General features: G+C 34.4%; 1 protein-coding gene across 2 annotated transcripts; it reads right to left on the reverse strand.

The window, feature by feature from the left end:
* Positions 1-12,206: 12,206 nt before the first annotated feature.
* Positions 12,207-16,302, reverse strand: LOC105173319 (axial regulator YABBY 1). 2 transcript variants are annotated; one of them, XM_088875717.1, is made up of 7 exons: positions 16,119-16,302; positions 15,586-15,738; positions 15,144-15,261; positions 14,024-14,072; positions 13,501-13,576; positions 12,884-12,958; positions 12,207-12,595 (listed from the first exon to the last, which is right to left on the reverse strand). In XM_088875717.1, exons 1-7 carry the CDS (start codon positions 16,221-16,223, stop codon positions 12,521-12,523), a joined length of 651 nt encoding a protein of 216 aa, XP_088731843.1. In that variant the 5' UTR covers positions 16,224-16,302; the 3' UTR covers positions 12,207-12,520. The 2 variants fall into 2 exon arrangements, with proteins under 2 accessions (XP_088731843.1, XP_088731844.1); XM_088875718.1 differs by lacking the exon at positions 16,119-16,302 and adding an exon at positions 15,828-16,059.
* Positions 16,303-16,869: the final 567 nt, after the last annotated feature.

Consider the following 16,869-nt stretch of genomic DNA (forward strand, 5'->3'; position numbering starts at 1 on the left):
TTCTTACCTTTTAATTTTTGAAACCAGAATAACTGGTGCCCCTATGGGATCTGCGATATGTTCCCAGAGGGATGCAGATAATGCCCTTTCACTATAGCATGGATTGTTGTGTGAAAATCTCGGCCGGACCTAAAAAGAATAATTAAATATAAAAAATAATAAAAAATTCTAAATAAAATTTTATTAAATAATTGAATAAATTTACGTATGTACCTCGCATCCCGAAGGCTGATATAATCCCTCTGTAATGCTAGTGGCAGTTGTAGCGCTAGTGATGGTGGTGATGGTGCATCCCACGGCCTGGCCGGGGCCTGTGTACTGTTGGGTCCCGCCGCATCTAAACCAATTGTGGGGAAATTTGCGGGAACCGGCGAGGCCTGCAGGCTTTGGTGGTGGGGGTGCGTCCGCACCAGCAGCCCGAGAAGGGCTGGGAGGGCCACGGCCACAACCTCATCCCCGAATAGGCAGAGCACCGATATTCATGAATTTACAATTTTAAAAGTATTCATATTTAAAACTATTAATTGTAATTTGTTATTAATAAAATTATATTTTTTTTGAAATTTTTAGATGTTCCTAAAATTTTAATCGAAGTCCACTTTTGCATAAAAATTGCATTCTAGTCCATAATTTTTTAAAAATTACATTAAATTCTATGATTCTCGTAAACTTCTTAATTTCCTAAAAATTACATTAAAGTTCTTTTTTTCTATAGTTACAATAACGTCCATTTTTTTCCTAAAATTACATTAAGGTCCATTTATTATCAAAATTGCGTTAAGATCCAACTTTCTTAAAATTACATTGAGGGCCATTTATTCCTAATTATCCTAAAAATTATACTAAGGTCCAATTTTTTTCCTTAAATTTGCTGTAAAGTCCAATCATTTCCTAAAAATTGCATTAAGGTCCATTTTTTTCCTAAAAGTTGCATTAAGGTCCTAATGTTTTCCTAAAAATTGCACTACGGTCCAATTTTTTTTTTCTAAAGTCCATAATTTTCCTAAAATTTGCCTAAAATGTGTAAAATCAAAAAATATATATTTCTGTAAAATCAACAATCATCTTCATATAGACAAATAATTTCACATATATTTTTAAAAAATAAGATAAATATAAATAATTTAACAAATATATTCTAACGATCAACAATCATCTTCATACAACATATACACACACATAATTTCAACATACAACACAATATCTAACAATTAACAATTCCGGAAAAATTTAAAATTGCAAAAAATTAAAAAATATGCAGAAAATAATTAACCAAAAAATATTTAAAATTGCAGAAAAATTAGAAAAAATATGCAGAAAATTTTAAAAGTTATAGAAAATTAAAAAAAAAAATATGCAGAAATTACATAGCATAATTTTTTTTTAAAATAACAAAAAATTTGACATAATTTTTAAAAAATAGAAAAAATATGAAAATTGCATAAAACTATTAAAACATTTGAATATTACAGAAAATTTAAAAATTACATAAATTTATTAGAATTTTTTAAAATAACATAAACTTTTGAAAATTTCAGAAAATTGAAAAAATTACAAAAAAAATTAAAATAACAGCTCTGAATATGTATGGTAGGAGTGCATACTATGAACTGGCTTCCTTTTGTAGATCAAACGGCTCAACCGTGATTATGCTCACTGATTATAAAGCTGACTAAGCTCCTTGACTTTGGGCATAAACTCAACTCTGAATTTTCTTCCTTTCTTTGAGAGATTTAACATATCTTTCTTCGATCAGCTTGAGCAGTCTCGGATCGAGGGTTGCCTCTAAAGGGTTGAGATCGACTCCTTGTGTCAGGTCGCATAAGGCTTTTACTTGTCCTCCTACGCTGGCCAACTAGACCACTGGGACTAGACTCATCCACATGAGAACAAGATGGCGATCTTCTTGCACTTGGTGACCTCCGACCTCCAGACAGACCACGAGAACGAGTGTCTTCACTCTTGACCTCAATGAGGGCTTTTGCCCTCCGAATGTTAGTCTCTAGAGCTGCAGCATGCCCCAGTTCTGGTTGGTTCGAAGCAACAAATGGAGGAGCTGCAGGAGGAGCGACTTGAGTCGCCGCTGCCCTCGCTTGTGCAGCTCGAATACATTGGATAATGCGAGCTTGAATAACCATGTCATCTACAGGAAAAAAGGATTTCAAATTACAAATCATTAGTTGAAAAATAAATGCGCTAATGGAATAAAGATTCACCTAGGGATTCATCAACTTAGAGGGGTGCTGGAGTTAGATCCGTGGGCCAGAGGATTTCTTCTACCAGGATTTTCTTTGGATCATACCCGTAGGAAGTGAGGCTATTAATCTGCTCTCCTTCAACCCCCCTCCTTCAATAGTAGGTTTTGGTTTTTCTAGTGCCCAATCAAGCCCTAAAGGGCCATTCGCGACCTAGAGGAGGTCGGATGAACACGAACTGCTTTTTCCAAGGACTAACGTTGGAGGTAAGGGGGTCAAGGAATCTACAGTCCTTACGAGCGAAAAGGTAGAAAAATCCCCTATCCACAGATCGCTTTGAACCAGTAAAAGAGTATAAAGTCTAAAAATTATCGAAGTTGGACTCAAAATGGTGAACTCTCATGATGATAATAAAGAGGATAATGTGGCAAATGAAGTTTGGAGAGAGTTGCATGGGGCACAAATTTAATCTAGTAAGGATTTGGGCCACGTATGGGGCCAAAGGAAAAGGCAATCCTGCATCGAAATGATGAAGAGAAAAGAACAAAAACCCTTTAGAGGACGATGCATTCTATCAAAAGACCTAGGAATAACGATTTTATAGCTATGAGGGATAAAATATTTCTCTTTTATTTGATGTATATACTGTTTTACAGTACTAACTATCCCGGCCCATGGACTATGATCTAGCATAGACTGGAACCTCGCGTAAGTATGAGTCCCTTCAGAATCAAGTTCATCCTCGCGATCATTTCGACGCGACCTATGTCGAGATCTAACCTTAGATGGACCCTTAAGGGAAACAGGGGAGACAGCCATACGGGGAGAGGTAACAGATGCAGAACCAGAATTAGAGTTAGGTGAAGAAGACATAGTACCTGGATTCACGAGGTCGAGGTCGAACAGCGAAAATCAAGATCATTAATAGGAAGGCTGCGATCTTTAGCAGAAGATGGAGGTAAGTTGTATTTTTTGAATTGGGCCCCTATATATATAGAGGACAGGAGCGGGCTAATATAGAAGTAAGAACCACCCGATGAGTGACCGTAGCAACACAAAGTTCGAGGCAATCACGAAAGCTCTACACGTGGCGTCGCATGGTTCAAGACGATTGCTCAGTATGAAGGAACATTTCGACTTCTGCAAGTATGATAAATCACACATGCAGAAGTGGGGGTGCTAATGATAACGGTAAAATTGCTAAAAGGACAAAGATACCCCTTATTAGGGGTAAATGAGTAATTTTGGAGAAAGATATGTTAAATCTCTCAAAGAAAAGAAGAAAACCCAGAGCTGAGTTTATGCCCAGAGTTAAGGAGCTTTGTTAGCCTTATAATTAATGAGCATAATCACGATTGAGCCGTTTGATCTAAAAAAGGAAGGTAGTCCATAATATGCGCTCCTACCATACATATTCAGAGCTATCTTATAAATTCGAGGTCTGCAGAGTTGAAAGGTAATGTCATTTTGATATACACAAAGCTTTTACTATTAGCAGTGTATACCTCAATTTAAAGTATTTATCCTGAATTGGGCGTCGGAGTATCCTCCTCGGGGATAATCCCGACTAGCCTAACATTTTGTGCTTAGGTTATAGATCCATTCGAAGAACTTAAGGTGATCAAGGTCGTTATCCGTGATCGCAATTTCGAGCAGGATCAAATATAATGATAATTCTTTTTTTCTTATCATTCCAAAACCGCACAAAGAGTGTTTCAATAATTGAGAGGCCGTCCCTAAAGAAATTACAATAAGGGAACCGTTAACAAAGTCGTTACAGAGAGACATATAAAATATGATATTTGTATTACTATAAACGACATCATATTGGTAGCCGTGTAAAAGACCGTTACAAAAGGTATTCCAAAATGACAAAATGATGTCCTTTTGCTCCTTTTTGTTCGAAAAGCCGTTACGAATGGTGTTCCTAATAATTAATTATTTTTTATTTAATTGAATAAAAAAATTCTATGTTGCACAATTTAATGTTGTAGAAACGTATCAATGATGTAGAACAATATAATTGAATACAATATAAAAAAATATAGTTGACATTGATACATTTTTGCAATATGCAATTAATTAATTTATATATTCATAAATGTTAGTATTACATTGATATAACTATTATCTTACATTATTGAACTGCATGGGTTAATCAAACCGTTAGATATGATCACACTTGTGAAAGAATACATTTGGCAAAACTTTAGCTTTATTCGGTATACTTATGATCACACTTATGATCTCAGTCTGCATCAACGCCGCCCGTATAATGAATGCTTTGTCCGTGGCATCCACATGCCACAACTGCAACAACTCTTTAATCAACGGTTCCAAATGCACATCTATCGGACGTTTCGGATTAGAAGGGATCACCAACTTAAGAGACATGTACTCAAAACTCATGCACATACCCTGCGGCAGATTGTACGGTGTAATGATAATGGGCAACATGAATAAGTACGACCGTACTGCACGTGTGGAGTAAAATCGCCTATGTAAAGGTCCAATCGAACATTACATGGTTGTTCTTCAAAATCGGAATACATCAAGTCAAAATGTTTTTAAGCCTCTACATCAGATGGATGACACATTGACCCCTCCTCCATCTGATGTGTGGCATGCCATGTCATGTGCTCCGCAGTTGCTCTCGAAGAATACAATCATATGATTACTCATAAATATGACCGCTTGACTTGACATCCACCAACTCACTAACAGATGCTAATTAAGATTAGGTGCAACTATTCCTCAATGGTTGGTCGGCAACATACACTATATTATAAAAACAGTCTGTCAACCCTGACTCATAATCATAGGGCCACCTCTATAACAATATGAACTAGAACCGACATCAATAGGACAGGACCTCATACCGTTATCAGGCACACCATCGTGAGAAGAAGAAAAATAACATGGCCCCACTGCATCAAAAATCATCCTCTGCGCCTAATCCATCTGTTGTTCATCAACCCAGTGTGAATAATTACCCTCGACATGAGCAGCAGGGGTTTGCTCCTCCGGCAGTGGAGGGGTAGTCACAGCATAAAAGTACTCATGCACCTTCTCCTCGCCATGAGAAGTCCAATTATAATATTCTGATATAAACCCTCACATATACAAGTGATAACTGACATCATTGGGTGTTCTGAGCTTTCTGGTTTTGCACTTTCTGCAAAGGTACTTAATTTTGTCTCCGTCCATATGTTCACGCTGACACTTGGCCATTACATGAAAGTTTTAACCCCATCCTCAAACTCTGATGTATGACTTGCCCTTCCTAGGAGGTTCCTATAATACATCCATCTCCTTAGTTCTCGTAACATGATGATATATCACTACATATTCACACATATGTATAATTATGTAATTCGTTGACCTATAAATTTGTAAATATTACATTATACTATTTTGGAATACATAACATATAAGATCAAAAAATAATAAAACTAAAATAAGTAAATTACAATTAATTTAGTTAAACACTAAAGGATTAAATTAGTTGTTGTTGCCTGGTCAACCAACTTAAGAAATGATCAGCAGTTGATGGTCCAAAAATCAAATAATAATCTACCTAATCAAGTGTATATGCATGAAAATCAGAATACTGAGAGTGTGTGTGGTTAGTAAGAATTCTAAAACAAATTAAATGAAATAAAAACAACCTGCAACACAAGTATATATGATCTATTTTGTAACAGCTTTTGGAATGATTAATATAGCCGTTAAAAAATATAACCGTTATCATGTCAGCCTTTCGAATGGCCTTTGTAATACCATCTATAGAAAACAAAAAAAAAGTTGTCCATAATGACGTGGTTTTTGTAATACTTTCTTATTGTACATTTTCTCGTTGTTTTCTCCATGATAATTGTAATGGCTTTGATTTTTTCTTAAGACCATTACAAATATTACACACTGTTACAAAAATCATAGAAAAATAGTAACGGCCAAGTATATGTAATGTGTTTTCTAACGGCTGGCATAATACATTACAAATTATAACGACTGTAATTTTGTAACGGCTATGAGTATAAAGAAATTGTAATAGATTCTTCCACGGCTTTGATCATCACACAAACAGTAAACTTTTATCAGCCCTTCCATGATGTCATTACATTCAATTCTTTACAAATACATAATAAAAGCCGGGCGTTTGTCATTACAAATTCCCGACTTTTTTATGGTGTGGAAAGATAATTGAGTCCACTTTTATATATAAGAAAATGGAATAAAGATCCGAATTTTGTAGAGTTGAGATATTCAAGAATTAGTGATAAGTATACAAATGTGATCTAATGCTTTATGATTAAACTACAATTATCGATTCATTGATTATACGTTTTATAACTCATTATAGGACACGAGAACAACGTTCAAGACTCAATACATCATTCTAATATTTAAATAGTTGAAAAATTGAGGTAAGTATAGTTAATTGGATATATATATATATGTATCTACTTGTTTATCTATATACTTGATCAAAAATTATCATGTGCTTAGCTGAATATATGATTGTCTTGTGAAATGGTTGTTATATATTTTGTCTATGGTAGAGTTTAATACATATGGTGATTAATTGTGATCTACTTTGATTTGTTTGTTGAATAAAGATGAATGATGGAGTTGTTGCGGATGATTGTAACATGTTTCTATTCGATGATTGACTAGAGTTAAATTATGAAGTTGTCAACGTGCATACTATAAATTGAGATGAAGAAATGACTTACCTAACCTAGGCATATTCAATGGTTTACGATGATGTGTAATGTGATTGATGACAAGTTGTGTGCTGTGTGATATGGTGGATGATGTGATATCATACGAGCTATGTGTTATGTGATATGGTGGATGATGTGATATCAAACGAGCTGTGTGCTATGTGATATGATGGATGATGATGGGATAGCACATGAGCTGTGTGTTATGATATATGATTGACGATGGAATATCATACAAGTTGTGTGTTGTGTGATATTGAGATGAGATGATATGATCGAGATGACGATAGTCGACAAAATCATTAAATATATTCCAGCTGGGCTAATCAGGGCCCTATGAAAACCAAACTATAATGACGTGTATGATGTTGTGGAAGGGTGATTGACTCTAATATTGGTTTCGCATGATTATTGGCATTATTACTTTGTGATTCTATGAAATTGTATAACAAATATCGATTGATTGGTATCATTAAAATTGGTAATTCATGATTATATAATGAATATTGGTTAATTATTTTCGTTGAATGTAATTTGTCTTCAGTTGTACGTGCCCATATGTGTATATATATAGGCTAATTAGTTATACTTACTGAGTTGGCAACTCATCCTTTGCCACATACTTTTTTAGGAGACAGAACGCAGTAACTTAACTAGCTAGAACGTAAATCAATGGTCAACCTTATAGGTGGGTCAGCAGTATGATCATGAGTCGAGGGCTCTAGTTATATAGAACAAAAAATATTAATTTGTGACTGAATTGGTATCTTATATTTTGTAATATATAGAAATCCACGTTTCTCCTTTTCATATGTTATAATGAAGAGTATTATACTAAGATTTTGATGGAGGATTTAATTGATAGAGGTTTATATAAATATTAATGAAAGATGAGTCATCTTATCGGGATAAATCTGAGTTTGTTAAAGAATTGAATGTGATTATGGATGAGGTGACACAATTGGTTTTGGACAGGAGACACAACTCAATCGTCTTGTCAAGCAGATGGAGGTGTTTGAAAAGTGTTACAAAAAAGAGGACGGGCAATAGAGCGGCCCTACAACAGCGGAGGTCACGATAAGTATATTAAACTTAATTTTTGAATTTAAATTATTTTATTATAATTTTATTAATCAACTAATATGTTTACAGGAACTATTCTTGAGGATGTTGGAGGAACAAAAAACCCAGTCACAGAATAATCAAGATCCTCCATCATCTTCTCAAGGCTCGGTGACCCCGACCGAGCAATAGTTGTGGATGTCAACAACGGGTGGCCGGAAGAGGGGCAATGTATTCGATCTCGATTTTGAGGCCCACCACATAATTGCTGGACCATCACAGCCCAACTTGTCCACTGCTCCATCGTGCTCGCCACCAATCATTGTCCTAACATTAATGATTGGTTAACGAGGCTCGAGGTGATGATTGAGTGTTGGGCGACCACCTAGTCTGATCCTCCACTGCCCCAACAGTCCCAGCCTCCAGCTGATCCCCAAGCACCCAACGGGACCGAGGACAGTACAGATGCTGCCGACTGGAAGGACGGTTTAGATTAGGAGTTTGTCAATTTGTATTTATATTATAAATGAAATCATTAAACACTATTTTAATTTTTTTAATTATATTGTTATTATTCCTTTTTATGTTATATATTTTTTATATGATACTTCACATTTAACAAATTCAACTATATATTTATAACAAAAAATTCAACAAATTATTATAAAAATAAATATTATAATAAATCAATATAATTGAATAATTTCAAAAAATATACTCAATTTGTAACGACTTGTGTAATAATTTTTGAAATTGAGATCATTAGCACACAGGCCGTTCTAAAGACTGTACTTAACTATGTCACAAGGCTTCTAAACCTCTATTTAAAAAACATTACTAAAACAGGAACAACAATCTATTATAACACTAAAACCAACATTCACAACAGGAGCACAAAGGCCATTACAATATATGTTGAAAAGATTATTACAAAACAGAAGGCAACCAAAATGCGAGTGGATAGGCCCGGAAATGCGCAAGCGGAAGCGGCAAATTAAATGTTCGTAAATTAAAATCGAACATAATAATACCATGATTCCGAGGGGTGTACCCTTGAAGTTCTTGGGCGTTCGATGTAGTTACTTAAATAAGCAATAAACTAAAACAGAGCTTATGGTAAAATTAAAACTAGAAGTGCAAGGAACGTAAATCAAGGATTACCTTTTTTCCTGATTTGTTTCGAACTTCTTTTCATTGATTCATTCACGCGAGACTTCAATGTAGAAGCCCTCTAAAGACACGTCCACACCACACTAGAATATGGGATCCCATAATTCAATTTGCTAGAAAAGAACAAGGAAGAAAAACACACCAAGTGTTCTTGGAGAGGGGTGGCTAATATTTAGCTCTAGGATAGAAAATTGAGATAAAATGCAAGGTCCAATTAATTTTAATTAAATAAATCCACCTAATTAAGCCCATATATTTAATCTAATTAAGTACATGAGCCCAATAAGCCCTTATTAATTAATAAAGGCAAGCCCAATATAAATTAATCATATTAATTTATTATTTGGCTCCTCCATCTAATGGACCCCTTCTCATTTGTAAGTAATCCAATTATTTATGGATAATTCTCAATTAATTTTTCGTCCCTTCTCAGTGACTGTGTGTGACTCTTTAGGTTCACCTTTCAACTATATTTGAGTTAGTGTTAAATACTATTATTAAATAAATCTAATTTAATTAATAATTCTAAATCAACCCTTGATCAAGAAATCCCGGCATCATGGGTGGCCATCTAGCAACGGTCATGTTACTAGAGACTAGGCAAATATCCATGTGAACTATTAGGTTTTTGAGTCTATACGGGTACGGTCCTTCCATCTACCATCTCCCGACCTTAGTCTAGGGCATGAAATTGGGTGTCGGTTCTCATCCTCGACTAGGCGTCTGTGCTTAATACGTTATGCCAAATTGCTCGACATAGGAATCTTTTTTTCTATTCGACCAATAACTGTGGCCACAGATTAATAGAGCGTGAACGCATCTCTAATTGCATAGGAGATACCTCTATCATATACTGACAGGGGATGGATCATTTTCTTGTAACTCACCTTCGTCGCTACATACTCCAACTGCACTAGGTAAGGCTTATGATGATCGTGTCTGTGACACAGTTACCTCTCGCACAGACCCAAGATACAATCATTGTACACGTGACTGTCGTGATGGCTCAACTTTGAGGACTACTCACGTACTACCGGAGCCGAAAATTTGAGTCATACCAACTAAGCCTCTAAGGCTTTCATATTACGATCCCCGCGAGTCAGCTCAGTCGATTTGAAACCTAGCCAATCGATCCACTAAGATCGCATAGACATCCCACGTCTGTTACCGATGAAACGCCGCACTCATCATATGAATGCGACTCTTAATGCAAGTCCCAATAGGACACTTGGTGCCCATTCTTGAGGTCCTCGACTTGGAACATTTCACACCCAACCCTTGACAGTTGGTTTCATAACTGCCATCCAATGCACAGTCCAACTGTTGCACGGTTGTTAAAGTGGTCTGTGGGCTTTATTGTGATGTTTAAAACAAATGCAAATATATATGTAATGAGCACAAACAAATAAAATGTCAATAGCGAATACTCATTTTATTCACTGAATAATATTACATAGAATGGAGTTATTGTAAGAATGGATTACAAGTATGCCAATCTAATTAACTTTCAGGTCACCTATTCTAACAAAAACAAGCGACAAAAGCATTACAAGAAAAGGCAGGGTTGTTACAAATAGAATTGAAAGACCATTCCAACTTGGATATATATCTCATAATTATATCTGTTATGATTGTTCCAAAAGTAAGTTTATCAAATTCAAATTAACCGTCCCAAAAAGAGCCGTTACAAATATATTACCTATTTAAGCAATGAATGTCTGTCCATTACAAAAGTCATTCCAAATAAAAAAGATGGATACAAAAATTAATTTGAGTTGCCCGTTACAAAAATTGGTTAAAAAAATGAAAATTGTAGTGTTTAGACAGGGTTCACCTCCACAGATAAGAAGGGTTAACTTTCGCAAATAAAAGGATTGAAATTACAGAAACTAAAAAGATGCAGAACCCAGAAACTATTTTAGAAAGTTAAACAATAAAACTATCAATTGACATAAGTTACCAAATCAAAAATGTATTTAAGCCATTTTTTTTGTTTGTGTGATGGAAATATTTAAAGAAATGGACATTTTGTTAAACAAATGTCACCAGAAGAAATATAATTTTTTGCTACAGTTAATTACTGTGATTAAAAAAAACCGTGGTGAATACCAATTAACCACAACGCTGCAACGGTCATTAATCGTTGTTTTTGCATGCAAGGCCAAAATATTAGCCACAACTAAAAGCCTAAATCCATGGCAACTATTTTGGCCATGGTTAAAATCTATGGCAAAAATTTTGTTTGATTGTGATAAATAATATATTGATTTATCATAGTTTTTAAATCGTGGTAATTTATAGTGTTGTGAAAAATCTAATTTTTTGATAGTGTGTGGTTATTCTAACTCCTCACACTTAATGAATAATTAATAATATAGATATATCTTTACTAATAAATAAGTATTTGACAAATATAATTTTTGGGCTTAAAGGCAATTTTCATTCCCTAACTTCAGGTCATTCTCGTTTTAGTTCCCTAAGTTACTAGGATTCTATTTTGGTCCCGTAAAATTAAAAAAATCTCAATTTTGGTACAAATTTGATTGGAAAGTTGAGTGCCGGAAAAAGTCACATGCTAGGCATGTGACTTTTTTAAATTGTGGCTTGCATTGTGATTGGCTGAAAATAAAAGGCTTAAAGGCAATTTTCGTCCCTAACTTCAAGTCATTCTCGTTTTAGTCTCCTAACTTTAGGCCATATCTTCACCACATCATCTTTTCCAGTCAATCACAATGCAAGCCCCAATTCAAAAGGTCACATGCCTGGCATGTGACTTTTTCCGGCGAGTGACTCAACTTTTCGACCAAATTTGTAACAAAATTGAGATTTTTTCAATTTTACAGGACCAAAATGGAACCCTAGTAACTTAGGGGATTAAAACGAGAATGATCTGAAATTAAGGGACGAAAATTGCCTTTAATCCTTAATGCATATGCTTATTGTAATATTGACATATAATATATAATATATATATATATACAACTCTTTTCAATATGAATCAATTTCCTAAACATATGCAAGATTAATTTTTCAAAATATATAATAACATGGATTGATGATGGAAAAAGAATAAAAATCATTACTAACATAATGCACTGCGCGCGCACATACACACACATATATATATTCTAATCATGATGAAGCTCATAATCGAGCAATCTGAAAGCATTACACAGTCTTAATTACTTTTTCAAATACGTACACAGCATGCATGCATATATATAATAATAGATAATTACTTAAGAACCCTAATTAACAGCAGAAAATGATGAACGACGTCGTCGACAAGACGGATAGACATAGGTGGAGGATCGGAGCATCGAGGGTAATTAAAACATGCATCCTGCAGTAGTTTTTCTTAATTAATTAGTAGGGAGTAACACCCAAGTTGGCTGCAGTAGCAAGAAACCCATCTTTCATCATCACATGATCATCTCCTTCCTACCAATCAACAACAACAAACATATATATATCATCTGATCATCACTAATATATGTATATAAAGATTTTCACTTTGAGTGTGTTAAATTTGTGCGAAAAAGTGGTTTGCATTCTAGGGTTTTTAATGGGGTACTAATCAAGAACAATAAACATATGTATAATCACTCATATATGTCTATGTATATATATATATATATATGTGTGTGTGTGTGTGTGTGTATGAAGATTTTAACCTTCACTGTGTGAAAAAGTGGTTTGAAATCTAGGGTTTTTGGATGGTATACGTACCTGCTGGCAGACATTTTTCTTCACGGGCTGATGATCAGGCATGAGACCGAAGTGAATGTGTGGGAAGTGGGCCCACTTTGTGCAAGAAAACAAATGAAATTAATATACAAAAACCCATAAAAAAATTGATTAATCAAACTTCAGAAAGCATGAAAATCTCATCTTTTTTAATTAATGGGTAGACGCATTAGATGTATCTTTGGTCCTCTACTTATATTTTATTTTCCATTTTAACCCTTTATATTTCTAGGGTTGCAAAAAGGTCTGATAGAGTTTTAAATGTTACGACTTTGATCCTCCTTTCACCTAAATTTCTCCAAAATTGTCGGAAATTTACACATGAGTCACACCTGCCATATTAATTTTAGGAAAATAACTTTATTAACTATTACATGACGTGGCAATTAGATAAATTTAATTAAAATAAAATAAAATGTGACGTGTGATTGACCCTAATATTTTTTTATTAATGGGTACAAAATTTAAAATCCTAGTAAAAATAATAAAAAAATAGAATTAAAAAATAGAGATTAGGGTATATATATAAAGGCAAGAAAAGATCACTGTATGTATATATATATATATGTGTGTGTTTACGTATTTATCTTGGATCTTACATTCTTGGCAGCAGCACTAAAGGCCTCCCTGTGACTTATATCAGGGTTTCCAGCTTTGATACGTTGGATCTCATCCCTGCAAGACATTGTTGTCATAATTTGTACAATTTCAGTGGAAAATACCTACCTTTTTGCTCATAGATTATGAACTAATTAATAATCTCAATTACTACCACCACAGTATTTTTCATTAAATGATGCTGCAACCACAAATAAAGCTGCAAGAACACAAATCTATGCATACACACCAGAAGGGAGGGGGGTATATATATATATATATATATAATTTTAAGATGCATATCGAGTTAATTGACAAGAAAAATTTATATTACTAATCTACATTATTTAATATATATTTTAAACACTTCATTGCAAAAATAGCTAGATTCATTGGCAAGTAAAAATTTTTATATTAAATAATATATATTAGCAAATAAAAATATTACTTTTTATTTAATTCGGTAGTTATTGAGTTTTTCTTTTTTTTAAATGTATGTATGTAAATGCTTTTACAATGGCTTACTTGATGAAGCGGTTGTAAGCAGAGGGCACTCTCTGTCTTTTCTCCGGGGCTGAAAACCAGCAAAAAGTACAAGAAAATAATAGTTAATAAACATATCTTTTGGATTTGTGCGTCTGTCTCTGTGTGTGGATTAATTATAAGTTTATCTCACTGTCATTTCTCCTTTTCCATTACTACTTCATCATTATCTAATGATCTTTTTGCTGTCTATTTTTGGGATTTCTTGTGCTTAATTTATTACAGTGGCAGAAGATAGAAAAATGCTGACACCATTTGTGTTATGGGAAATTCTAATAGGATTTTGGCTCAATTTGAAATAATTACATGATAAATATAATATATTTGTTGTATGATTTGTGTATAATTTAAAAAGAACGACCAACCACACGGCAAGCGTGAAACTTGTTCTATAATTTGTATACAGATTGGAAAAAATAACTAATCAAATAGCAAGTGTAACACTTACTCTGTGATTGATTTGGTTTGACCAAACGTGATTTGCTTGTGAATTTTTCATTATGTATTAAAGAAATAGGAAAACAAGATTTAGGGTTTCTGGGCAGGAAAATTTCCTCAAGATTGTGAAAAGGGCTACAGATTTATGCGACGTTTGACCTTTAAAGTATCAGATAAATGTGGAAATACGTGAAGATGAAATGCAAGACAAGCCATAAATGTTTGCATAGACAAGAGTTGGACACAGCTCCTAGAGAGAGAGAAAGGTTTGAAGTTCTTATTTGGTAAACAATCTACTGTATGCTAGAAAGGTCAGTTTTGAAGGGAAATTTTAACTCAAATTGGATTTTGATCGCACCTAAATTAATTATATGACAAGTAAAATATATTTGTGGTGTAACTAATACACAGTTCAAGAAAAGTGGTCAATCAACATGACAAGTATTTTATGATTAATTTGGTTCAATAGGTAAGAATTTTCGAACACGCACACAGAGTGTAGGATTAAAGTTTAATGGTTCTTGATGAGTTAATTTGTGATCATGATCAAACACACACACACACACATATAATATATATATATATATATTAATTTCATCAAGATCTGCAAATTAAAGAGTTTAATTAAAATTGAGGGGAAGTTGGAGAAAATGCAATGTCTCACGTCTGTTAGCCACTGGAGGCTTAGGGAGCTCGTCGATCCCTCGAACCGGCATCAAGGACTCGTTTGGATTCTGTTGATTGATCAGCAAATTGGAGGGTGATGAGTTCGTGATCTCCTCCTGCACCCCAAATTAACACCGAATTAGTTACCCCTCTAACACCATCAAAAAGCAAGAAACATCTCAAGTAGACAACATTTGTCTTAATTCAGTACAAGAAAATAACTCAATATTAACAAGAAAAGTTAGCTACTAAGCCATTTTCTTGCAGTGATTCAAAGTGTTAACATAAATGAAGAAAGACAGAGATTAATGATACCCCTAACTTATTTAGTAATCTCAAAACCCTACCTAATCTTGCACCATTTTGGATAATTTCCACAATATTCAGAAACCCTAATTAATCAGACATATATCTATACATATATATATATATAGATATACCAGAATATTCTGAGGAGGGAAGAATGAGTGGCCGAGATGAAGCTGGTTGGCAGATGGGAGGAGCAGCCCACGCATGTTAACAGAGAGAAGGTTGGTGCAGTGCCCGCATCGCACTGTAACAGTCTTGAACAAGCTTGTGCAAGGAACACTCACCTGATCAATCAACCCATACAGCAACATTATTACCACATCTTAATCAAGAAATTAACAACCTTAAACTCATCAAATTCAACAACAACCACCTAGCTAATCAGACAAGATAAACACTTCTCATAAACCATCACAAAAAGAGCATTTTTTCCAAGAAAACTGAGGAAAACATCAAAAGGGCTTCCCTCAACTCAAACTACTGCAAATGATTACAGATTTCTTGTAAGAAAAGTGTGAAAAAGTTAAAGGGTTTGTGAGATTCCGGCAGAATATATAAATATATATATACACACACACGTGTGTGTGTGTGTGAAGGATTAATGTTGTTGTAGCTAGGGGATGAAGAGAGGGGTGGGGGTGGGGGGTGGGGATAGTGATAATACCGCGAGGACAGTGTCACAAAAGTTGCAATGGACGTAACAGAGCTGGTCGGAAGGAGAGAGGTGATGGTGGTGGTCCGGAGGAAAAGCAGATGATGAAGAGGACATTTTTCGAGTTTTTGTCTGGGTGTATGTATGTTGGTGATGATGAATGAATTGATTTGATTGATTGATTGATAGATTGACTTATCGAGGTATGTATGTATATAGATGGGGGGGTGGGGGGTGGGGGGGGAGGGGATATGGGGTGGGATAGATAGATCATCGGGGTTTTGACAGATTAACCACCTTCAATCTCATCTTCTGAAACCCTTTCTTTTTTAGGTGGTCGAGTTATCAAAAGACAAGTGACTGTGTATGTGTGTGAGAGAGAGAGATAGCTGTGGGGGCTGTCTGGTGTGTGGAGAGAGCTGGGCTTGCAGATTGGATATTCTATTTTGAAATTTGATGTTTAAACTTTGTTCTCCTTTTATTTATATTTAGATTTTGCTTGGAATGATGAATTTATATTAAAATTAAAAAATCTAAGAAAAAATTTCAAATAATTTATGGTAGAATCATTAAAATTCAAAAAATTAAATAAAATTTAAATTTAGTGTTGAAAATTTTAAAACTCTTAGAACTTATTATCATCCAAATAAATTCAAAAATTAATTTGTTATTAAAGATCGATGAAAAATCCATCAATTCAGATGTTGTCTTAATGAGATTAGGCACTGATAAAGTACATGTATAGCTAACATAAGCTACTGAA

This window comes from Sesamum indicum, linkage group LG11 (assembly GCF_026168435.1).
Source record: "Sesamum indicum cultivar Baizhima isolate 11 linkage group LG11, ASM2616843v1, whole genome shotgun sequence".
Lineage (NCBI taxonomy): Eukaryota > Viridiplantae > Streptophyta > Magnoliopsida > Lamiales > Pedaliaceae > Sesamum > Sesamum indicum.

Excerpts from the sequence above, each read along its gene's own strand:
- LOC105173319 (XM_088875717.1), bottom strand. The coding sequence starts at position 16,223 with ATGTCCTCTTCATCATCTGCTTTTCCTCCGGACCACCACCATCACCTC. Across the intron at positions 15,739-16,118 it reads TTTGTGACACTGTCCTCGCG|GTGAGTGTTCCTTGCACAAG; the intron begins GTATTATCACTA and ends TTGATTGATCAG. Across the intron at positions 15,262-15,585 it reads TCCCTCCTCAGAATATTCTG|GAGGAGATCACGAACTCATC; the intron begins GTATATCTATAT and ends TTTGGGGTGCAG.